Source organism: Cryptomeria japonica, chromosome 10, assembly GCF_030272615.1.
Source record: "Cryptomeria japonica chromosome 10, Sugi_1.0, whole genome shotgun sequence".
In the NCBI taxonomy this organism is placed as follows: domain Eukaryota; kingdom Viridiplantae; phylum Streptophyta; class Pinopsida; order Cupressales; family Cupressaceae; genus Cryptomeria; species Cryptomeria japonica.
The window spans coordinates 796325707-796351685 of record NC_081414.1 but is presented as its reverse complement, the minus strand read 5'-3'; the positions used below and the strand labels follow the sequence as shown (position 1 = coordinate 796351685).

General features: G+C 36.2%; 1 protein-coding gene across 6 annotated transcripts in view; it reads right to left on the bottom strand.

The window, feature by feature from the left end:
* Positions 1-1742: 1742 nt before the first annotated feature.
* LOC131072250 (general transcription and DNA repair factor IIH subunit TFB2) overlaps positions 1743-25979 on the bottom strand; it is a 167583-nt gene continuing 143346 nt past the window's right edge. For all 6 annotated transcript variants that reach the window (XM_058008368.2, XM_058008371.2, XM_058008369.2 and 3 more), the window contains 4 exons: positions 25840-25930; positions 16432-16512; positions 16238-16312; positions 1743-2479 (listed from right to left, as the gene is read on the bottom strand). In XM_058008368.2, coding sequence (XP_057864351.1) covers positions 2324-2479; positions 16238-16312; positions 16432-16512; positions 25840-25930 — 403 coding nt within the window. In that variant the 3' untranslated portion in view covers positions 1743-2323. The remainder of the gene's footprint in view (positions 2480-16237; positions 16313-16431; positions 16513-25839; positions 25931-25979) is intronic.

The window sequence follows — 25979 nt, the reverse complement described above, 5'->3', positions numbered from 1 at the left end:
CACAATGTTTTGTGTCTCATGGACCGCAAGACACTTATGTACAAGGAGAGTCCAACGACACGATGGGATGTAGAGCTAGACAAGCCTTCATAGATTGATGAGAATGGTCCTACCACTTCAGATGCAGGTTTGGTTGGTGTGAGCTTTAGGGATCTTGACCTTGTGGAGTTCAGCAGTTCCAGTGATGAGGAGTTTGCAGATGATTAGAGGCCTCCACTACATTTTGAGTTTTGACATTTTGGCATTTTGTCTTTTGTAATGCTATTGCTATTAGTATATGCATTTGCTACTCATTGTAATGATGAATCATGTAATCATCTTTATAGAGTTTGTGATATCTCATATGACATCAAATATTCATATTTTTGATATGATACAAATCTCCAACTTGACAATTTCATTTGACAAAATTTATTTAGTAATTAGCATTCAAGAAATCTTTGTATTTAAATTTAGTATTTCAAATTTTGCCATGTTATAATTTTACTAATTTCCTATAGTTTCATTTGAAATGTAATTCTTATACTATTATACATCTTTTCAAAACTAGTTTTTCAAGTACCATAAGTATATGTATAAACATATCAGCACCACCACCCCGCAACCCGCCACCCCCCCCACCCGTCATCCCCAAACTTATGCCCTTTGTCCCCCCATCCTTGTGTCCCCCTGTCCCCAATGCCCGTGGAACACTGGTTTTTATCAAGCCTAGTGCCATGTCTTTTATTCAAAACCTGCAAATGCAAATTTGATAGTTGTCATGCCTCTTAATGGCACGATCAACCCTTTCCATGATGCCCACACCTTAACCATTTACTTCCTTGTCCCAACAATTGGTGTGAGTGTCTTCTTCATTTCTTCCTTTGCCTTTTCTTTGGTTTATTTTTCCTTTACACGTTTGGCATTTGATTTAGATTACATTTAGCTAGCACCCTCTTTTCCATGCGATGCATAAGGTTCACTTAATTACATATGTTTTTTATTTATATTCTTTTTTGGTTTTATATATATAAACAATTGTGATAGAATAAATGTCTAGGGTCCTAGGGTTAAACAAACTTTAAACTAGCACTACTTATGAGCAAGGTCTAGATGCTAAAAGGGCATATTATTGTTTGTTAGTTTTTCTCATCGTGAGACTGCAAAATCCGCCTCATCTTGCACACCAAATACCTGCAACCAACCACAAGGCTCACACAAGTCCACCAACCAATTCATTAGTCTGGATTAGTCATTAATAAAGTCAATTCATAAAATTCAATCGATACATGATAATAATAACATGCATTAATATTAGTGTCAAGGTTCACAATCAACACACCACACATAGCTCCACATCATAAAATTCAATGTTCCACCCCTAGTCCAAATTACATCAGGGCTAGGGGTGTGCTAGAGAGTTATCGAGGTTTATAGGGGATATAACACATGTATATGCATGACATTAGAAATAACCCATGGGAAGTTGTCAAAGATCTATGATATTTATCTTTGCAATGGGTTATATTATTACCAAACAATCAACACCACTTTGTTCATCTCATTGCACCTTAAACCCAAGGTACATTACCAAAATTGTAGGATCATTGTTTAAAAATAGCTCCATATGTATGCCAAATAGATAAATTACATTAGCAAAGCTAATTGTATTAAAAAGATTTGTATGACATAATAAGATAAATTACATTAGTAAGATAAATTTATTAAAAAGATTTGTATGACATTATATGTAAGCCTTGATATGAAATTCGAGAAGGGGGGGCTTTCATAAAATCATTGATATTATGTTATCTGAAAGGTCCCCAGCAAATTGACACAACAGGTACTCACACATCTAGAGGAGAAACGAATACTTGATGGCTATTAAGGTGGAGCTGCAAGTATTATTCAACAAAATTGCTTTTAGTATTGAAATGCTTTCTTGAAGGTATTTCCAATAAATTATCATACCAGGTGCACAAGCATCTGGTGGGCAAGCAAACCTTTGATAGCTATTCAGAATAAGAATACAGATGGAAATCCATTCATAAGGGTGACAAGAGGCAAGTACAAGAACTTTCATGTCTATTAAAGGTCACCAGAAAGATCTAGCCTGCTGTTTTTCAGACAGGTGATTAACAAGGGATATACATCCCAGCTCTGGGAATGCTTTTACAGGTGACAGCTGTCAAAAATAGGCTGAATTTGAATCTGGCAGCATACGTGACAACACTTCAGTTATCAAAATGATATAATCTATACAGTTATGACCCCCATACCTTCCAACATCAACATAAAAAGATCAGGAGAGCCACTGCATCACATTCATAATGCCATTCCTGTTTCACTTTCTGTTTGAGGATCCTGTATTTTGTCGTCGAATGAACTCCCTCATTTCTTGATGTGACTCTGCACGAACAACAAGCCGCCTATGCTTGGTATCATCCCACAACCACCCTCCAACATCTCTTGCATATGTACATGCAGATTCAAATACATCCTGGCCAAAAAAAAGCTCAGAATCTTGAGAATGCATTAAAAACTGAAGCTTGAAATGTTACAGACTAATAGAAATTAACTTTATTATCAATTCAGCTTAATCATGTCACTTAAATGGCATAAAAAATAACACTGAAAATTTCAAATCCAAGCAGTTCTTACATCCCTCTTTCCTGACTTCGGAAAAACAATCATTATGTTTTATGTTGGCTAATCAATAATATTGCTTTCTGCTTTTACTTTGAATGGAAATTCTTAACAAATGTAAAATGAATGATAAAGTTATTTTGTTATCAATATTTTATGAAATCCATTAATATGGTTAAGATGTGGCTAACTGATTTTTCATGTAACCAAGTGGATGCAGGAATTGCAACACCCTTAGGAGGGAGGGAGAGAATCATCAAGGAGAGGACTGCAGACTTTGGAAAAGAACAATTGCCATTGAGCCTTGAGCCAAGGAAGTAGGATGTATTCCTAAGAGCATCGCCACCTTGGTTGAGTAGTGTCTGTTCCATCCTTCTTGATTGATGTCAATCAGTGTTTACCTTGTCGCCTCATGTGTCTCTTGAGCAGTTAAGTATCTTTGTGTCGAACCATATTTCCTTTTTGTTAAGTTTTCATGAATTAACTATGCATTTATATTCGTGTGTGTGTGTATGGGCTCCTTCCTTTGAATGTCTTATTATTATTATTACTATTAGCAGGTCCTATACATATTCACACACGTATGAAGATGGACGTACAATATGAATATATATATATGCACCGTTTTTCATATTTTGAATGCATATGAATGTGCAGGTAGCGCCTTGGTGGCGGATTCCATTTTCATTGATCACCGACAAAGCATGTCAGGTGAGTCCTTGTTCTTTATGGCTTATGTTTCCTTGGTAAAGTTGGACATTACCACCTTGCACTTGCTGTGTTGGTTTTATTGGCTTGAAGCCTCCTCTTGCATCACCTAAAATAGCCATTTGATGGCCAGTTGCGGGGGTTATGCTTTCATTTTCTCTGAAAAGACATTCTTGGAAAAAAGAGGAATATGTTTTGAGAAAGGTTGTATGAAAAGAAAAGCAAAGCTTTGATAATCGATAGCGGATCATTGTCCTATGTTAAGGAGGAAAAGAGTTCGTTGAGGACTCAGAGGTGTTAGTTTCTCCCATCAAGCTTGAATCGTGTACTGAGTTCATCACCCATAACCAGAGCCGAATTTAGTGAAGCTTCAGCAGCTTTGTCATTCCGATCCTAACCATACAGGCATGAGTTTATCCTTATTGATCTTCATATCGAGTTTACTTTGAGCAATCTTTATTGATTCGATAAAGAGATATTATGAGTCGTATTTCTCTTGTTATGTCAATGAGATCTTTGTGATCCATTTTACTCAATGTATAATGAATGTGAGAGCTCGAAGGAACATACATTATTTGTTCTTACTATTGCCTGTAGTATTTCACTATGTATAAGTTTTGATTGTGCGAATGCATTCATTGTGTTACTGTTCTGTGTAACCATTCCATGGTACTGTTATTGATTGATCCAATTGTAGATGTGCCACATATGCTTGAGCATGCATTCTTTTTCTCTCTTGAACTGTGTCTGAATTTAATCATAAATCAGAGGTCTGTTTTTTGTAGAGAACCAAATAAATGTTGTGAAGTCTATATCAATAAAGAAAGAAAGAAAGAGGAGCATTATATTGTTTCCATCTTTGTAACCCTGATGTGTTGCTAAATGTTTAAATATCTGATCAAACATTCCAGTCTCTGTCTGAGCTGAGTTAGAAGGATTCTATACTTCCTGTTCCCACAAGAAGTTGAATTATTAATACCAGACCCAATGTGTTGGTAGTTACTGTTGTTTGTTCTTTTACAAATGGTTAACCGTGGCTTAACTTGGTCCGTAGGACCTCTATGTATTGTTGTGAGTAAAATTGATTCCTTTAATTATGCCGAGTAAGGGTGGTGAACATTGACTGCACACTATCATGCTTTGTTATGAAACCTTGGCCAAGGTGGTGTTGCAATTAGCATGCGATCGTCAGTTCACAAGAATTGGATACACCACTAGCCAGAGTGTCATGCTAGTTAGGGGGTACCTATATGTTAATGCATGATAGCTTCGGTAAGATAAATGATTGAATGAGAGATAAATGAAATCTCTCATTCAATCATTTATCCTATCGATTAAACCATTAAGAAAAACTTCAAGCTATTCTATTTGATGATTATTCCTCATCGATAACCATGGCATATTGGTAATCAACGATAGTTATCTAATTAATCATCTATCCCGATCTATATCGGATTTGTTCTCAACAAGTGATTATTATATTACTATCGGGTGGCATAGTAATGCACCAATCAATGATTAATGAATATAACCATTAGTTAAGTGATCGGTGTCGGTTAACATAGACACCGATTCACTTCGGTTACTTTGCAATACCAAAGGCCATCATTAATACCGATTGTCATATCGGTTAAACATGTTAATATGTTACGTAAGTCCCGATTAATATCGGGTTGGAAAATATGTCATATGTTATGTGATCACCGATTAATATCGGGTTGGCAAATATGTCATATGCTATGTGATCACATGTTAATATCGGGTTGGCAATTATGTCATATGTTATGTGATCACCGATTAATATCGGGTTGGCAAATATGAAATATGTTATGTGTTATGTGATCACCGATTAATATCGGGCTGACAAATATGTTTAACACCGGTTGATATTATATACCAAAGGGTATGATCAAGTAGTGTCTTGATCGGTCATGTCCATAAGACATGACCGGTCAAGGCACTGCTTGATCCTCCCCTCTCATATATATATATCATATGGCATTTGAGAAAAAGGACATAGAAATCAATAAATGCTCCTCTCACCTACCATACAAAAGAAGATAATCAGATTTATCATATAAGTAGACAATACATAGATCAATAAAATATAACTAGAATATATCTTGCATATTGAATTGAGAATTGAACATCATTTACATGGTATCAGAGCCAAGTTAAATTGAACCTGAGGCTGTTCAATTTTGTGGAAAATTCAAACAAGCATATATTCAACATCAAAATTCTTCTAATGGGTAGCGCCATCAGATTTGAAAATCCTATCAGATTTGTTGAAGCAATCAGACAACTCCTTGTCTAGTTTGGAACTTCTTTGAGCGTGGCGATTTGGATATCTCGATTGCCTATTCTAATGCAATCTGGATATTAAGGGAGACCGACTCTACTCTCAAGGAATCAACTACAGTTTGCACATTAAGAGCCAAGTTCTTTGTGGAATCACCAAGGAGCAAATCTATGTGAATCAAACAAGGCAATAAGGTTGCAAGTCAAAGTTTGATAGCGGATATGTGTCTCTAACTGTCCATAAGATCACAGGAGTAACCAGTGCACTCTGGATGAACACTTGTTTGCAGTGCCTTGTTATCATCAAACAACAAAGACTGTATGATCAATTGTCGAGCATTCCTACCATGAGACAAGATTATCTTGTCAAGTGCCTTTCTGTACGAGGATGGGTTCGAACATGCCGAATGAAGAGGTCTATCACATTCATAGAGTAATGAAACATAAATTGATGGATATTATCGCAGGCTGTGTGAGTATCATCTCTTTCTAGTTGTGAATGGAGTTGAAACCCTTGTGATGCGATCTGGAACTCTTTTGTCTCAAAGTTTTGCAGAGGCGATGACATAGTACACACACCCCGTGAACACAGTGTTGTGATGTATTCACACATCGCCCCATTGCAAATGGGGACCCCTGCTTTTTGCTTTCTAGGGTTTGTTTTCTAGGTCTTTTAGGGTTTTGTCTGTTAGCCTTTAGCTTTCGAGTGTCGCCAAGGGTATCACCTGGATAGCAGGTTCTGCTTGAGTTAGGTCAAGTTGGTGAGTGATGAAGTCTGGAATGTCTTGATCCTAAAATTTGGCTAAGTCTGGAATGTCCTAATCCTGAAATTTGGCTAAGTCTGGAATGTCCTGATCCTGAAATTTGACTAAGTCTGGAAAACTGAAGAATCCTCCAAAAACTAGATTTTGCAATATAACTCCTGGAGGTCTAAAACCACTCTCAAACATCCTGAAAGTATATATGGAATATAACTTAAAGTTAATACTTAAATGTTATATTCCATAAAATTATCCTGACGGAGAGTCTAAAAATGTCAAATTTCGCTCCTGACCCTTCCAGAGGGTCCAAAGCGAATTTCGCTCCTGACCCTTCCAAAGGGTCCAGAGCAAAAATCTCCATAAGACATTCTAGTTTGACCCAAACTTAGAACCAACTCGTTCCCAGGCATCTTTGAGGGCAAAACACTTGTTTGGATGGAAAAATGAGGAATTTCGCTCCTGACCCTTCCAAAGGGTCCAGAGCGAAAATCCTTATACACCTCAATTTATCACTTATCAAGACCAAGTTCCTAGTTTCCAAGGCACGTGTGGAGGTGTTTTTGAATGTTCTTGCCTTGAGAGGGAGTTGGATGATTTCAAAGATCAAGATTTTGCTTAAAAAGTGATTTTCGCTCCTGACCCTTCCAGAGGGTCTAGAGCGAAAATCAACCTAGGATTCATTTCTTGCCTTATTTGACCAAATTTTGATTTGGAAGGCATTTTGAAGGGAAAAGTGGACATGTTTGGACTTTGGAAATGTTTGAAAACCTTAAAAAATGATGGATTCTAGCCTAGAAAAGGAATTTCGCTCCTAACCCTTCCAAAGGGTCCAGAGCGAAATTCATCATAAACTTCATTTGCCACCTTGTTTGAGCTTGAAACCTTGTTCCTAACTTGGAAAATGATCTAATTTTGCCTTGTGAAGTGGTTTGAAACTTGAACAATGAGCAATTTGGCCTAGAATGAAGATTTCGCTCCTGACCCTTCCAAAGGGTCCAAAGCGAAAATCTTATTTGAGCTTATTTTTCACTAATTTTGGCTAAATTGTGATGTGCAGGGTCTCTTGGAGTGAAGATTGGACATCATTTAAAGATTTGGAAGCATGCGAAATGAAGATTTTTGGACAAAATGGTGAATTTCGCTCCTAACCCTTCCAAGGGGTCCAGAGCGAAATTCCCAATAGCTCTCATGTTGCAATGAAAAAGGTCAAAGCATAGGAATGAATGGAAGAAGAATAGCTTGTTTTTGCCTCCTGAAGAAGTTTCAACTTTGAAGAATGAAGGATTTTGCTTAAAACCTAATTTTCGCTCCTGACCCTTCCAGAGGGTCCAGAGCGAAAATCTCTATGAGGGGTATTTCTTGCCTTGTTTGGTCAAATTGAGAAGTGTAAGGCATCATGAAAGGAAGAATGAGCATATTCAAACCCTTAGGCATGTTTAGAAATCACTGAAAAGTGAAGGAATTGAGCCAAATGGTGAAATTCGCTCCTGACCCTTCCAGAGGGTCCAGGGCGAAAATTCTAAAACCTATCTTTTCTTCCAAAGTTTGGGCAAAGCTAAACTTAAGCATGGGTTTGAGGAGACTTTTGAATTGCCTTGAAGTGAAATTGGATTGTTAAGAGTGAAAATTTTGAAGCCAAGAAGGAAATTCGCTCTTGACCCTTCCAGAGGGTCCAGAGCGAAGTTTCCAAGTTCTCCCCTTTTCTTGCAAAATTAAGACAAAATCTTGCTATTCATGATTTGGATGGGGGAGAGGCATGATGTTCTTTGCCTTAGAAGTGAATTGAAGTTAAAAGCATGAAGGAATATGCCTAAAACTCAAAATTCGCTCCTGACCCTTCCAGAGGGCCTAGGGCGAAAATCATAAAATCAACATATTCTTTTTAAGTTTTTTGCTAAGGCAAGAATGCACTAAGGTAGAAATGACCTTTAAGACCATTAATGAGTGATTGTTTGCTTCAAAACTTGATGATTCTAGGTCAGAGAGGGAAAATCGCTCCTGACCCTTCCAGAGGGTCCAGGGCGAAAATTTGAAAAACCCCTATTTTACCTTGCAAGATCAAGTCAAACTTGGGTGGAGTGAATGAGGAAGAACATTGTGTAGTTATGAGTGAAAGATTCGACAAAAGTTGATGAAGGAGTAAGCCTAAGGAGAAAGGAAGCTCCATTAAGCCTCAATCAAACCTCCATATTCCCAAATTTTCACCAAACTTGCTAAAATTAAGACATTTGGGGAGGTTAAATTAAGTTCGCATAATTTGAGGCCTTTGTAATTGAATTGATTGATTTTCAAGCCTTAAAATAAATGTAAAAATCCACCCTTAAAGCTTTGAAATTAATTCAAAAAAATGAAAAAGTTAAGTTGAGCGCTCAACATTTGTTATTTGCCTTTATTTGCCAAGTCGGCCATCCTTCAAAAAGGGGGTTTTATTTCATTTTATTTCCTTTTTGTCAAGTCGACCTCAACAAGAATTAGGGTGAGCGCCCTATATAAGGAAGGAGTATTGTTTCAAAATTCAAATCATTCATTCATTCCTTCTTATGCGAATTTGAGGAGCACATTAGAGGAGCGAAATCTAGCAGATTGGAGGCGAATTTCTTACTAAGTTGGAGGCTAAATCCCAGAATTTGCTAAATGTTGGAGGCTAAAGAAGGTGAAGCTTTTGAAGGCTAATTGAGGCGTAATTCATCCAAAGGAAGACCACAATTCAACCCTTGTCCAGCAAAATCCGGTTTTCTTTCTTCATTTTCCAAGGTTTTATAGTTAGGCTTTCAAAGGAGAAGGTATGAAGAATCATTTTGAAGTTCTTATTCAAGATTTATTTTGATTTCATTGCCATCAATTTGAAAAATTAGAATTCTGGATTTATCATGTCATTTCCAAATTAATATCTTAAATCATTCTCTTGAAAGGTCCTAAATTCTATGCTTTAAGGTTTGATGCTCAAAGACTAACTTTAATCTTTTGTGTAGGCATCAAATGGCGGCCCCGGAGTCGGAGGATCAATTACTTGGCGGACCCTCATCAAAGAAGATCAAGCCAAGACAAGGACGACCTCCTCCAGTCCAACATCAACAAGGACGACCTCCTCCACCTATCTTCCAGTTCAGCATTTGAAGGAAAGCATCACCAAATTGAGAGTCAACCAAGTATTAGACAAGGTGGCATCCTAGTCATCATTCCTCCAGTCGGGTTGGTCCACCTCAGCATGTCCAGATTCAATGTACCTGACTCATTAAAGGTGGCACAAACTTCGATGTACCTACCCCGGCTATCTATTGGTCAAATATTCCAGAGAAGACATGTGTCCAAATAATGCAATTATTTCATTGGTCAGAATTAAGTTTGTTGTAACAAACCCTAATTAGGGTTTCATTGTAAAATCTTGGCCATTGATCTCAAATTGATCCAAGCCATTGAATGGTATTGTGGGCACCTAAGTCACCAGGTTCGAATTCAAATTCGAAGTTCGATAGCTTTGAAATTCGAATGAAGTTCGATGTGGAAAAAATTCGAAATGTATAAAATTCGAATTAAATTTGCCATATGTAATAAATTTATAAATAAACATTATAAATAAATATTATAAATAAATAAATGTGTATTATGTGTATTTTGTAAAATCATATTGTATAAAATAATAATAATATTAATATATTATTAAACCTAAAAAAAATATATATATATAATATAAAATTAAAAACTATTAATATAAAATTATAAATTATATAATAATAATATTCAATAACAATACAAACATTATAAATATATAAATGTGTATCATCAATTATGTGTATTTTATAATATTATATAATATAATAATAAACCTAAAAAATATTAATTATACTATTGTTTAATAGTATTTAATTATTAAACCTAAATTATGTTTTTTTTAAAAAGAGGATAAGCGGAAGCCTAGCGACTCCCATGGGCCGTGACTGCAACTTCCATGGCGGTCGGCAACGTCGGGTAGCAATGGCGACTCCTGTGGGCCGCGACTGCCAACTCCTGCGATTGGCAATTCCCGCGATTGGCAACTCCCGCGACTGGCAACTCCCGTGACTGAAATAGCAATGGAAACCTGTTCGACGAAACCCTAAAATGCAAGATTAAAAAACGGTTTTCAGTTACCCTAAATTTTTATTCGAATTTAATCGAATTTTTTAAGGTTTTTGTAGAATATTTCAAGTTCGGCGAATTTCGAACTTCAAGGTTGAAATTCGGCCGAACCTGGTGACTTAGGTGGGCACTATATAAGCCCTGGCTCTTCATTTGTAAAGGATAATAGTTAGCGAATAGTTAGAGAATAGTTAGTCAGTAGTTAGAAGGTGAATAGTTAGAAATAGTGAATAGTCAGTTGATAGAATAGCAATTAAAGTAGAATAGAAAGAGAAGGCAAAGATTGTTGCCAAGATGTTGTTGTAAAAGACTTTGTAAAACTTCATTGAAGAAATGGTGAAATCTATGGGTCGATTCAACAATTTGCATGGTCTCTATACTTCTCAGATTTGATTTCATGTTATTAGATGAGTGGAAGAAATGTGTTTGATTGATGGTGAAATTTGTATATCCATACTACTAGCAGTTTGTTGATTGCAAACTTGCCTTGTGTAGTCAACTAGAATCATTCAGCTTAAGCTTAACTTCAATTGTCGCTTCTTCATTGACATGCATCAGCTTGATGGTGTCTATGCCTGTAGTGATGATTTGAACATCATAAAGTTTTCCTCCGAAGATCGCACTAACCTTGTGGAGATGGTCTTGGGATGTCAAAACAAGACTTAGTTAGAATTTCATCAAAGATCAATCATTGCTCCTACATTCTTAGTGTCAGAATTAGATCCTTCACTCGCCCTCATCCTTTTTTCCTTTTTTAAAAAAAAATCTAGGCTAGTGAAATCCTATGTTCCAGCAATATTCAAAGCAAATCAAACGTTTAGTCATCGAGTGTAAGTCCCCTTGTGATTCCAGCAAAATCACATCATACCACAAAGAGCTTATCCACGAGTAGAGAACCTACATACAAGAACCTTGGAGTTGCATCGACTGATCCTTCGGCGAGATCTTCAGCAGTCGAGAAACTTTGCTCAAGAGAGGATAAGGTACCTTTAGGTATTTTATTCTGTGTTCGCATGTGCATGAAAAACACATCAACACATAGTTATGGATACAGTTGCACTACAAAGATAATAGAGTATGTAGCGTAAAAATGCGGGAGAGATGATCTTCCATGTTCCAAGCAGACACTGCAAAGCAATGCAATGTGGAAGAGCAACAACCAGATCGGAAATTATGATCTTCTAAACAAGCTTCTAATCGTTGTAGCTGGTGGTCATGCTCCTGGTCGGTTGGAAAAGAAGGCAGGACATGTCATATTGGCAGTAATGAGTTTATTAGATTGCGGAGCTCGGATTGGATCATTCTATCTAATAGATAATGCATTGACAACCCTAGATGTTGTAAGGTGTATTGAAGATGATGCTATTATAAAAGTTGTAGGATTTTTTGTTGGAGGAATGCGATGGAGGAAAACAGTTGATAAATACTCCAAACAAATATGAAGATGGAGAGACTTCTCTTCATCTTGTTTTCTCGGTAGGGTCATGAGAAGGGAGCTGAAGTAGACGTTCAAGATGACTGGAAACAGACACCTCTGGACGATGCAATTTCATGTAGACAAGATGCAGTCACAAATGTCTTTATGAAACTAGAGCAAATTGCCAAAGTAATAAAAAATAAAAAAAAATTGATCAACAACGAAAGTTCAAGGGAGGCGGCAAGATCTCGATCTGACATAAATCTGATGGATTGTCTGTGTATGGAATCACTTAGCAAGTTTTTTTTTGTGATTGGTAGTTCCATCTATTGAATTGGGCATTAAGGGTTATCCTTAATGTTGTTTGGCGCTAGCGCCACAACATTGGAAACAATACTCATATATTTGCCAGTCAGAGAGAGACATGAGAAGCGACGGTCTTACTGTAGACAAAACCAATTTGATGCTCTCCTTCCATAGCATGTACAGATTTGCAAAGAAGGGTCTTCATTTGAATTCATGGCTGGGAAGATTATTGAGGAAGATCGATGCCACATTGATACTGCTAAGTGTCCTGTGCGTGGCATATGGGCTCAACATCTCACAGATCCCGGTTATGTCAGATGAATACAACAACTAAAAGTATGTGTATCAAAGAGCAAACATCAAATGAGATCTAAATCTTAAAGTGCAAAGAATCACGAATGAACAATTGTTGGATTGCGAGGAAGACTAATAAACAAAGAGATAAGTAATCCATGTTTGATTAATGGTCATGAATTTCATATGTAGTTATTAATTCATGCAATTACATTATACGTATTATTTGTGAAACAACATTGTCAATAGGTGTCCGCACACGACAAGCTGCATTTGAATATCTTGTTTCAATTTCTTCAACATACTATGAGAAACTTGCCCCTTACATGCAGGACATCTTTAGAATCACAACAAAAGCAGTTAAAAGTGATGAAGAGCTTGTTGCTCTTTAGGCTATAGAGTTTTGAAGTACTATTTGTGATGAAGATTTCAAGAAGAATATGGAGGGGACTTTAGTGGAGATTCTAAGATTTCACATTTCCATTCTATAAACAAGTATTCGCCTGCAGAAGTGCAACAGTCCATGAGGAAGCAATGTTGACCATAGGGGCCCTTGCTCATGCTACTGGTGGTGAATTTGCTAAGTACATGCCAGAGTTCTATAAGTCATGTTTTGCAGGTGATCTTTCGAGATAAAGAAAGGACGGACCAAGAAGCATAAGAGATTTCATTCAAGGGAGAAAGAACTCGATGCTTGCAGTCATAGGACTGAGTTGATGGCGGTAAGCATTTATCGAAGAAGAAGAACCCATACAATTTGTCCTTGCGATCTGGTTCTTCAAAGAGGAGGTCAGATGGTTGATATCAAATTCAAAGGGAGTCTAACATTTCATCAGAAGCAACCTTAGACAAGGAGGTCAGAAGGTTGATATCAGGTTCAGAGGGAGCCACACCATCATGAAGATATGCTTAATGCATTCTTCTCTGTGAGAGAGAAGTTTGAGGAGCAAGCCCTTGTTAATACACTCTTCTCTGTGAGGGAGAAGTTTGAGGTGGAGGCCCTTGTTCCACCCTCTAGGAGTAGCCATGGTGGATGTCATTTCATGACTATATAATTAACAAGGATTCCTCCCTAGCTAAGAGGGAGTGTTGATGTTGAAGTGGCCACCCTTGTGAAGACACATATGGTGTCATTGAGGACCGACCCCTTGCAAAAGGGTGCCTCCCTCAAATATATAGAAGATGCAAACTCATTCTCTAATCCATTCAATTTATGTGAAGAGCAGTTTATATATCAGCTAGAGCAGATCGATCCTATGAAGAAGGCCAATTAGATTTGTTCTTGTGAAATTTGCTTCAAGGAGTGAAGCAACATATATTGGGCCTATATCTTGCATTATTGCTAGACATATTTGATATATAAAGAAGACATTTTATGCTGGTTTTTTCTCCCTCGAGTAGGAGGGTTTTCCCTTGGAGATCAAACTGCAGATATTCTGAACAAAGCTCTTTCCAGAGTAAAGGTTGATCACTTCAGAAAAGGTTTAGGTGTGATAGAAAGGTAATATGCTTTGTAATTTGTATTTGCATATCAATAAGATGTTTAATGTGTAAACTTCTTTGTCATGAAAGGACATATTGGATTTTATCCCTTGGGTTCATATCTAAGAGGTGACGATCTCTCAAGATAATGAACACTTGTATGTAGACATTATAAGGTGACGATCTTATAATGTCCAAACCAATTATCATGTTGGAATTCTGGTGTCATGGATGTACCATGATTGTGTTGTGGTAAAACATTTGTATAAGGTGTTTTGTGCACATACCACAACTTGGATAAGATGAAAATTTAAATCTTTCTCATATGATTATCCTTAAGTATTGCATGTTTAGGCAATACTGATATCACATGCTTAGGTGATATCCTGTCATCACAAGATTGACGTGATGGACATTTGTATCATGTGTTTAGGTGATACTTCATATCATGTGATTAGGTGATATGATTTTCTAAAATGAGAATTTAAATCTTTCTCATATGATTATCCTTAAGTATTGCATGTTTAGGCAATACTGATATCACATGCTTAGGTGATATCATGTCACCACAAGATTGACGTGATGGACATTTGTATCACGTGTTTAAGTGATACTTCATATCATGTGATTAGGTGATATGATTTTCTCAGAGAGTTAGATTGTGTAAAGAATACTAATCATCATTTGAATTGTGATGCTTGATATATTGTTGGCATTTATCTTACCTAGCTAAGAGGGAGTGTTAATGCATGATAGCTTCGGTAAGATAAATGATTGAATGAGAGATAAATGAAGTCTCTCATTCAATCATTTATCCTATCGATTAAACCATTAAGAAAAACTTCAAGCTATTCTATTTGATGATTATTCCTCATCGATAACCATGGCATATTGGTAATCAACGATAGTTATCTAATTAATCATCTATCCCGATCTATATCGGATTTGTTCTCAACAAGTGATTATTATATTACTATCAGGTGGCATAGTAATGCACCGATCAATGATTAATGAATATAACCATTAGTTAAGTGATTGGTGTCGGTTAACATAGACACCGATTCACTTCGGTTACTTTGCAATACCAAACGCCATCATTAATACCAATTGGCATATCGGTTAAACATGTTAATATGTTACATAAGTCCCAATTGATATCGGGTTGGAAAATATGTCATATGTTATGTGATCACCGATTAATATCGAGTTGGCAAATATGTCATATGTTATGTGATCACCGATTAATATCGGGTTGGCAAATATGTTATGTGTTATGTGATCACCGATTAATATCAGGCTGACAAATATGTTTAACACCGGTTGATATTATATACCAAAGGGTGCGATCAAGTAGTGTCTTGATCGGTCATGTCCATAAGACATGACCAGTCAAGGCACTGCTTGATCCTCCCCTCTCATATATATATATCATATGGCATTTGAGAAAAAGGGCATAGAAATCAATAAATGCTCCTCTCACCTACCATACAAAAGAAGACAATCAGATTTATCATATAAGTAGACAATACATAGATAAATAAAATATAACTAGAATATATCTTGCATATTGAATTGAGAATTGAACATCATTTACACTATAGTGTATGACCGGCTAGACTGTGTAGGTTCTAAAAATCAGGCTTAGAGGGCTTAATGACATTGTTCTATCCTTAGTCTGCTACCCTTGTGAAGGGTCAGGCCCTTCCAGTAGGAAGAGCCACGGGGGACTTATGTCCGTGGTTGGGTGGAAAAGCCTTTGATGATGCTTTCCCTCTCCCATGTTAAACCATTATATGCATCTGATACCAGCAGGGGATTGTTTTCTTGTAATCTCTTAACCCTTGTCTTTCTTTCAATTAAAATTATTAAATTTTTATATGATAGTTATTTTTCCTTTCAGTTGAAGAAGTTAGTTAGATGGTAGTTAAGTTAGTTAATTAACTGTTTCCTTTCAGCTGAAATTGAATGTAGTTGTTAATCCTTCATTAGGGTACTATTTTATTTGGTTGTTGCTCTATTTAAGTATTTTGGTTGTTACTGCAGTGATATAGAAATACATTATGAAACAGTGTCATTCAGAGTAACTTTACATATCCAATCAACATTTTGATGATATTTAGCATCTATCCAACAATGACACTGCAAAGCAAAAAAAGTGAAACTGTCTCACATATTTGCAAATTTGTGAGGCATGTGACCTGCCGTATAGGAATTAGCAGCCTACCTCTGAAGGGAAATCATCATACATATATGCAGAAGTTAACTGAACTCTATTTCTGTCACTCTCCCATAAACGAATCTGCAGTGAAGAAAAATGGAATGTATAGAATTTAAATACTCAATTGAAATCAGAACCACAATGCATACAAAATACAAAAAGAAATGCTAATAAGTAAAATATGACTAACAATGAAATACCTGATCTGTTACATTCTCGGGCACTGAAGGTATTCTCTGTGCCACACGAGGATGTGCATGTTGCTGGAGAAAAGAAATTATCTGTAATGAAATAATAAAACTCAGGTTTCTACATCTATTATCACTAAGTACAACAAGATGAACTGGAAATTCAAACAAACAGCCACACAATGACATATTATCATTTATGCTGACCTCAAGTTTAAGTGCTCTGAAAATGGATGTGGTTTTGCATTCACATCTTTTGGGACAGAGAACTCCTTGTATGCTGGAAAATGTTCAAGGTGATATGGGACATCCATGTGCAGTTTTTGGTGTGGGAAGATTTTCAGGAGTATTTTGCTAGTTTTAGTGAAAAAGCTAGTTTGCACAGGCAGCGAAAATGCATACACAACAGCAAATTTGTCACATACCATGGAAAATGCTCTAAGATTGGCAAATGAGTGATCACTATGTAACGAAAACAGATAATTGTTACATGCGGTTTCATGCATCCAATGGCATTCCACTGTCATTTTTCAAATTCCTTTTCTGCCTAACAAGTCATTTTGGCTTCTAAATATTGTCTTTTTCTATAAAAGCATGTATGAATGAGAAAGAGAGGAGTCTTGTAAGTGACCTTTGAGAGTTGTAGATGAGAGATTGTGTAAGAAACAACTTCACTTTATGACCGTCGTAAGATGCTAAGGAAGGGGCACACATTGTTGAAAGAGTTGAAATGATCCTTGGAGAGTTTCAGCATATGCAAACTCCATACTCAGCCTAGAGGCTGTAGAATTGCCATTGCCGCCATTGGAGTAGTTCTAAGTGGAAGTTAGCCACATTTTAGCTGGAGTTTTTACCCACAGTCTAGGATATCTCTAGTGTTCACACTTCACGGTGTCCTCACTCTGTTTTCCTGTCCTTGTTCATTTGATTAGTTTACGCGTTTGGTCATATTGCTCACAGTTGTATAAGACTTAAAATTTAAAATCCATGCGTTGGTAACTAACCGAACAAGTATCATTGGTAGTAGATGAATTGTTAAGGTCAAAAGACAACGCTTTCAACAGCACTTAAACATTGTGTTGTGTGTTTAGTTATAAACAAAATTCCCTCAATTCCAAAAAGTGGAGGAATTGCAACAAGTAGTGACTGTAAGGCTTTTTGAACTAGTGTTACAAACTTGCCACAAATCCAACAGGTCTCATCCAAATCAATAAGCTTCGTTGGTTGGCCATCCACCTTTTTTGTGCAAAGCTGAAGGTTGTATTACAAAAAACCAGTTGAAGAAGGTGGTGACATGTGTATTCACTGTCCAAGATCGCATGTATGGCAAATGCTGATGGCAGAAGTAATTCGCTGATCTTCAGAGGTGGTTCACTTGCCTTCAATGAATATTCGCTAACCTCCAAATCTTGCAGAGCTAACTTCACATTGATGATGATAAAACTGAATGATGAATACATACAAATGAATCTCTATTTGTATGTGGCATGGAGACCAATTCAAGTCGGCTTTACCTTAAGTTTTGTGCCAAGATTTAATTGCAATTATAAGGCTTACACGTTGCCTTAAGTCTTGCCCTATTTTGGCATCTTAATAATGATTAAGTTATATTGCAAGGGGAGCGCACCTATTTAGGACCACACGTTACATGAAGTGATATAGGGTCGGCCCTATAATATGATGAACATGTTTCATGTTGCTTGGCGTGTAGGAGATAAAGGGCCCAGCCCTATTCGAGTTTGTGCACATAGAGATAGGGCCCAGCCCTATTTACACGCCTCCTTAATGAAGCAGGGCCCAGCCCCCTTTTTGGGATTCAGACAACATTGGAATAGGGCCCAGCCCTATTTGTTTTACACATTACATATAAATACAATAGATAGGGCCCTGCCCTATAAGGATTCGGATGATGCCTTAAGGCAATCCGAATCCTATTTATTTTCCTAACCTAGTTACAAAATCAACAATATGCACCAACCATGCCGAAGGAAAAATGTTTAGGCTGAATTCCTGAAGGGCCAAGGGGTCATAAGGGGGCTGGGTTTAGCCCACCTGCCATGCCAAAGGCATTTAATGACTGGGCCAAAGAATTTTTTTTGGTACTTAATACTTTTGGCAATTTTTGACAATTCATCGTGTCTTTTTTTTTTTATTTACAAATTTAAATGCTTAGAAAAAAACAAAAAAAATGAAACTAACCTGTTGCAAATCCAAAAAACTATAAATTTCTTCTTCAAATCACCTAACATTTCTTCCCAATATGCTATAAAATTTGTGCTTGCTACTGTGTTTAATGGAGGGGTGAATGCATAGTTTTATCGCAAAAAAAGTGTGAAAAATGCATTTAACCCATGTTCTAACCATGTCGATACATTATTACCCGTGTTTTAGCTGTGTCGACACATTTTTTTCTACAATGTGTTTTTCTCTCTGTCGTATTTTTTCCTACATCACAATTTTTCACCACAGAATTGCCAAAAAGCTCAATGAGCTTTTACAGAAAAAACCATCCCTGCTGAGTCACAAATTAAACCTGCAAATATTCATGTGGTACAAAAACTCCCGAATACTCAACAACTCAACAAGTACTCGCAGGGTTTGTGAACTATGCTTGCACCCTTAGAAAAACTCAACAACTCTTCAACAAACTTGCCAAGTGTGTCCATCTCATTGATAATGCCTACACTTTCAAATCTGGCTTGAAGGACTTGCCCTTCACAAGAAATGCACAAAAGAAAAGGACTAAAAAAAGAAACAAAAGAAAAATCCCCAAAGCCACACTTTTACAAATAGAAATAAAATACACTAGCAAAGAAAAAAAAAAGAAAAAAGAGAGCAGCATACAATACAAAAAAAAGACATCATAAAAAGCAAAAAAAAACATAGAACAAAAACAATGAAAAAGCAGAATAAAGCGGTGACTTCGGGGTACAATTGCAATTCTGGAGCTATGATGCATTTGGAGGAGCAAATTTGAAAAGGCAGTTACATCTTTCTCTTCCTATTTTATGTTTTTTTCTACTTCCGTTTCATCTCAGTTTATTTTTTCTCTTTTCAGTATGCAAGAAGAAGACAATTGGGAAAAATGAAGAAAATAAGTTTTCCCTCTTTTTTTTCAAGTGTTTTAGTTCATTCATTTGCCCATGTTTCTCCTCTTTTTAATCAACAAATATTATAAAATTCCTCTTTTTATCTTGGAGCCTACTTGCAAACAATCATAATAGTGATTGTTTGCACTAATAAGAAAAGACCTTTTTTAGAAACATACCACCCCAAATACTTCTAACACACATCAATAAAACAAGATTTCATAGACTAAATAACTTCGATACATGTAAAGCTACAGCTAAGATGAATCACACTCTTAATACAAAGCGCATAACTATTTGTCACTTTTAATTCAACCCACAAAAACCATACACACTTATTGCACATAAATTTCAAATCCAACGTGTGAATGACAATTTCTGCAACAGGAGCTTAACTACAACTCTCGTAAAGAAGATTTTGTGGCCAAGGCATTTATTTATAAATTACAGTATATAGACTTTCGGAATTTAAGAATAATGACTAAGTATGCCTAAAAGATATGTTTAAAGCAGACCTATCCATACATTGTAGAAAAAGAAGAAAGAAAGAAACTTAAACCAAATACTATGTAAAACAGCTAATAACTAGTAGCCTATATACCCATGCATGTACTGTATAAATACTAGCAATATCAAGCCTACTAACCACATAATTGAGCAATATTACTCAGACTCAGGAACCACAAATGCCCCTACCTTCATATTCGGCTAAGGTGGTCTTTAACACAAACACAACCCTTATGCTGCATATTATTACTATGCGGCAGGGCAGATGTTATGTATTAATACTATGTGAAATAAAGCTAACTAAAGCAGCCTAGAAAGAGGCCCTTATAAACCATCTAGCAATAGAACATTAAAATAGCCACTACCAAAAATAGCAATTGATGCATGAACATCTCTATATTTGTCAACTATCAGGATCGTTATTCCATCATCACAGGTATCCCTAAATTGCAAACAAAGTTCTCTAAACATTCAATTATACCCAGTGGTTTCCTATGGACTGTAAAATAATAGTTCCAGGGTTGCAAAACACAATCTCTCAAGAACAAACCTAACATCAACCAAGGCATTCAACTAGATCTAGTTTGTTTGGAATTGACCTGAGCTACAGAATCTGTAGACACGTTATTTGAGCCTTTCTTATATTAAATTTTTAAATCAAAAACCTTGTAAAATGCTTATGCACTTTGCTTGCTATTTTCTCAAGTTCGAATGCAATACAAACTAATATCCAAACTTGTCGGTCTATCCCAATAGATGAAGAAGCAACTCTTTAGAAAAGCAACATTCTAAAAACAAGAAGTTGGATCTTTGAATCCCTCTTCATGATTTCATGAAAAAACGAACTTGCGAAAGTTACCATTTTTTTAAAAATAGATGTTCTCGTTTCAAAACTTGGAAAATCTTCTACAAAACACTAAAACCCCAACATGGAAATCCCATTGTAGAAAATTTGAAACACCAAGATATGTTCAAACTAAGAAAAAAAAAGCTTAAACACTGATGCTAACTTGAAAAGCAACAGAAAGATGTTAGGCACTGGTTACCTAAACATTGTCTTTTGACCCCCATCACACTTTACCAACACTTGCCCCAAGCAATAATGGTCCAGGCATATGCTTTTGGAGTAATTGCCATGGTTCAAGTGTCACTGGCATGTGCCTCTTAGGATTTTGCCATTTTTTAATGTCCCCTTCCTAACAAGTTGGGTTCCCATAGGCTAATGTGTTGGGGTTAGAGAACTTTGGAGGCAGTTTGTCTAGCAGTTTGGCAGTATTTCATGTTTAGTTAAGCTTCCACCATTATTATGTGCACAGTGCATTTTTCTAGAATGAATTTGGGTTGGGCTTCCAATATATTAAGTCAATTTTGAGAACTAAGTTAGTTGACAAGGTTACCATTTTTAGTATTGTTGGTGGATTCAATTTTGATAATTATCTCAACATTTTATATGGTCCAGTGGTTTTAAATAAAATCACAATAAGTTTTAATTAATAAAGTTAAATTAATAATTTAACTTCATCATTATTTTAATTTCTTTAATCAAGGGACTATAGAGGCCAAGTATAAAGTAAAAGGTGATTTAATTTAAATGAATGGTACTACATTGGGAGATTAAAAAGTAAGTGATTTTTACTAAATAAAAGGAAAAAGTGAAACGGGCCAAATTGCCTACGAGAGCCATAAATGGAGTTTTGTGAAGCTAAATTATCATGTTGAGTTTGATATTGCTATTTCTCCAGAAGGAAATTGCTTCTCTTTGGTCTGTGAGGACGAAAACCCTTACAGGCAACATTCACCACGTTATTGAAAGACATAATCTAGAGAATATCTTTGTGCTTTCATTCAGAGATCACAGATTGGGCTAATTAGAGAGTTTGTATGAACGAAATACAGAGGGTCATTGCATATCAAATTTGGTGAAAAGATTTGAAGAGTTTTGAGGAGTTTTTGCTGCTGTTCATTCCTTTCTTGTTGGTTGTACACCCTCTATGCAGGTCGTACATGTTCTTCTAGGATGTGGGATTCTAGGAAGATTGTTGGTTAGGGTTTTGATGCAATTTGATGCTCATTGTGGTCGCCTTGGGTGATAAGCCTTGAAGATATCGATTTCATTGCAGTTGGGAGGGTTTCTTGAATGTGATGTCCCATCTTGTGAGTGTCAGTTGCTAGTTTTGTATAGAAGATCCAACTTCCTCATTGCTGCATTTTTTGGGTATGTTGGAATTAGATATGTAATACAACTTTATGATCTAGGTTGCTGTTATTTTTTAAGAAAAATGTATTTTTAGATTCAAAACAAAATCTGAAATTTTCAACTGTGTAATTTGAATGTATTGTCTATTTTCTGAATTGAAAAGTTGTTCCAATATTTCCTATTTAATTTTATATACACCATATTTGTTATCTCAAAACATTGCAAAAACAATCAAAACACATTCCAAAAACAAAAAAAATCAAAGCACAAACAGGGCTGCATATTATAGTGTAATCAGAGCAGTGTATCCTACCATCTTGGAGGGTACAACATGACAGAGCAGTGATATGTCCTGAACACCTTTTGCACTACATTATTACAAGAACAAGTCTGAACCAAATTTAGTTGGGGCATCACTGCACTATGCAACTTCCAAAGGACCAATGCAAGCTCCCCATGATAAGGAAGCAAAGGCAAACCATTGTGATTATGGCCATTGTCACATAATATGAAGCAGTTCCTTGTCCAACGTTCAAGAACTTTTTTACCAGTTCACCATTTGTCAATGAAGAACTACCTTTGTTTCAATGTGCTTGATCGAGTGTTTGAAAGATAGGATCAACCAAGCATAGTTTCATTTGTGATTAAGTGTTGACTTTATCTGCTAAATTGAAAGAGCTTCAATCCGGAGGTGGCCAGGCTAACCTTCAACTACAGGATAGAACTTTTAAATGACACATGCCCCACAATGAGCACCAAAAACTATTAGCACTTTAATTTCTCTCGTACACAACAATACAAAATGAAACAACACACAAGGATAAACTTCTCTTTAAATTATAAGAGGAAGTTCCCTAAGATCTGAAACCACTTTAATTTTTGAAACAACACACAAAGATAAAGTACTCTTCAAATTATAAGAGGTTGATCCCTAAGATCTAAAACTACTCCTAACTCTAAAGCTATAAACAAGATTTATATTTATGCATTCTATATAGGATTTCATTTAGGGGGGTTCACATAAAGCAAAATAAATTGACCTATCTCTTCGAGTCTCTAAGATCATGGTTTGTATTGGATTGTTAATACTGGAGAGGTTCAAGAGTGTGCATTAGTAGCCAAGAGTACATCAGATACTAGTACACTGTGGCATCAATGGTATGGGTGCCTCGATTTAATCTACCTCTCTTAGTTCGCTTGAGAGAATTCGAAAGACAACTTAATTGACATGCAGCAATAGCTACATGGTGTTTGTGGAGTTTTCCAAGCAAGGAAGTAGCACAGATGTCTGTTTTCAGATGGACAGGCTTGGAGAGACATAAGAGTCCTACAGCTGGTTCATGCAGATGTTTGTTTACCAACCAGTATGCCATCGGTCATTGGTCCCAGGTACTTTCTTTGTTTGTTGATGATTTTGGTAGGAAAATGTGGGTTTTTTCTTGAAGTCAAAATCAGATGTGTTTAAGGAATTTCAAAAGTCCAAATCATTAGTAGAGAAAGAGTCAAGATGTAGCATCATGACACTTAGATCTGATAATGGAGTTGAAATCTATTCAAACGAATTCAACGACTTTTGTCCTAAACATGTGTAATGTCCCCTTTCGAGATTACCTTATATTTTGCCCTAAATTTACAAATCCAAATGAGACATAGAATGTAATATGGTTAGAAATATAATTCTCACCCAAGAATAAGATAAGTCAGTTTGGAAACCTGCAATCAAGACAGATAACATTGAAGATATCATTTTGTAAGTTGCATTCCATTTCTAGGGTTAAAGAGAACATGCATTCATAACATAGCAAATCTAAACTAATATGTGGGACCAATATGTGGGATTCAACCATATCAGGGATTTGAGATGAGAAGCCATAATAAGGTGCCCTAAAATATCCCCTACCCTAGGCCCAAGAGCGGAAACTCTATCCCCCTTGGTTTCATGTGGTCCTTAACGATTTTCATGAGGTGGTGTACCTAGTGAGGCCTATACACTGTTTCCCTCTATCATGCCATCCTTCTCTCCTCTTATGATTGAGGATCCCCTCTAGTTCACTTCACCAAATAATCAATATGGGGTTCGTAGGGGAGACTGCAATAAAGTGACCTTAAAATGACCCTTGACCCTGGGCCCAAGAGCGGAAACTCTGTCTCCCTTGGCATCATGTGGTCCTTAACCATTCTCATGAGGTGGTGTACCTAGTGAGGGATCCACAGCCGTTCCCCCTCCTTGCACTCCCTTTCCTACCCTAACATGGTTGATTATTGCAGGTAGAGGATTGTATAGTTGTTGATACATTATTAAATGCATAGATATATGTATATTGTATGTAATAATTCATGCATCCATTAGATATATACATTCATCCACATATAACTGTTATAAATACATAGATATATTGAACGATTAATTCTGCATACCACAAGAAATAGATATGTTAATATTCAAATTGGGTCTGCTGCGAATGAGTGTCTTTTCTGATGTTCAATCTGCTATTTCTGTTTTTAGGACAGACTGATATATCTTATTTTCTCCTCATAGATCTACAACTAGTCGCCCTTGAAGTCTGCAATGAATTACCTCCAGGGTCTTCTTATTCTCTCCAAAGGTTTCTACTCAACAGGTTTGAAATAAGCTGCTTCACAAGACTTCCCACAAGTCTGAGACCGAATTCACATTAATATCTGAAATTATCTCTAAAAATATGCTCTCATGAACCCTTCAGATCTGTTCTTAAAGTCTGCTTAAATCTGCCTTTAATGGAGAAAGATATGCAATGAATGGATGCCAGAATGATCTCCCAAAAACACTTATTTATACACAACAGAGCAACTCTTCACCCAAATGTTGCAGTCCCTAAAACAGGTCGGCCAAGGAGTAAAATAATTATTTATTATTTTTATTTCTCTTCACAAAAGTGGGTGCTCATCCCATAAGTTGGGCCCAAAGAGGAGGGTTGTCACATGTTTCATATATTTATTTGATATAAAAATCATTGTAATTTGGGCACCAAACTGTTAATTAATGCTGCCCTGCTGTTTGTATTTACAAGCCCTAGAGCAAGGTGGGAAATGACAACATGATATCAAACAGCAATACAAAACACCCTATACTCCACAATAGGATGAAGTAGTTGAGAGAAGGAACCATACTATTATGGAGATGGACAGGTGCATGTTGGAGAAATAAAATGTTCCAAAAATGTCTATTTTCTGTAATATTGAGGACTATGTCGGCCATTGTTTTATAACAAAACACATTTATATAAACAATATAAGAATAGAATTGGGGCATATTTAAACATTTATTTTCATGATCATAGATAATATGACACTCAAATATTCATATCTACAAATTCATATGCATATTTTAGAGTTTCACTTGGGAAATTTTTTGTCATCCTCAAAACGCATTTTTGTGTCCATCCCAAAAGCTCAGTGAAAAATTGATTAAAATTTATCAAAAATCAAGAAATATTCTACACAAAAAGAATACTAGAACTGATCATAAATAAGAAATAGTTGAAACAAACATCAGCATGCCTTTATAACTCAACTATCTATCTTTTAAATTGGCAAGAACCACCCAAACCTTTTATCTATTGGCAAAGAGAAAAATAGAACACTTACCTGTTCCCCAGTAATGCCATTTCCAAAAGCTTTGTACAAACTCTCTTTTGTTATTGCCCCAACAATTAGGTTTGGAAGTTGGTACTCAAGCCTGCAATTTTTGGGAACAGATACACTAAATGATTGTTGTAAAAATCCAA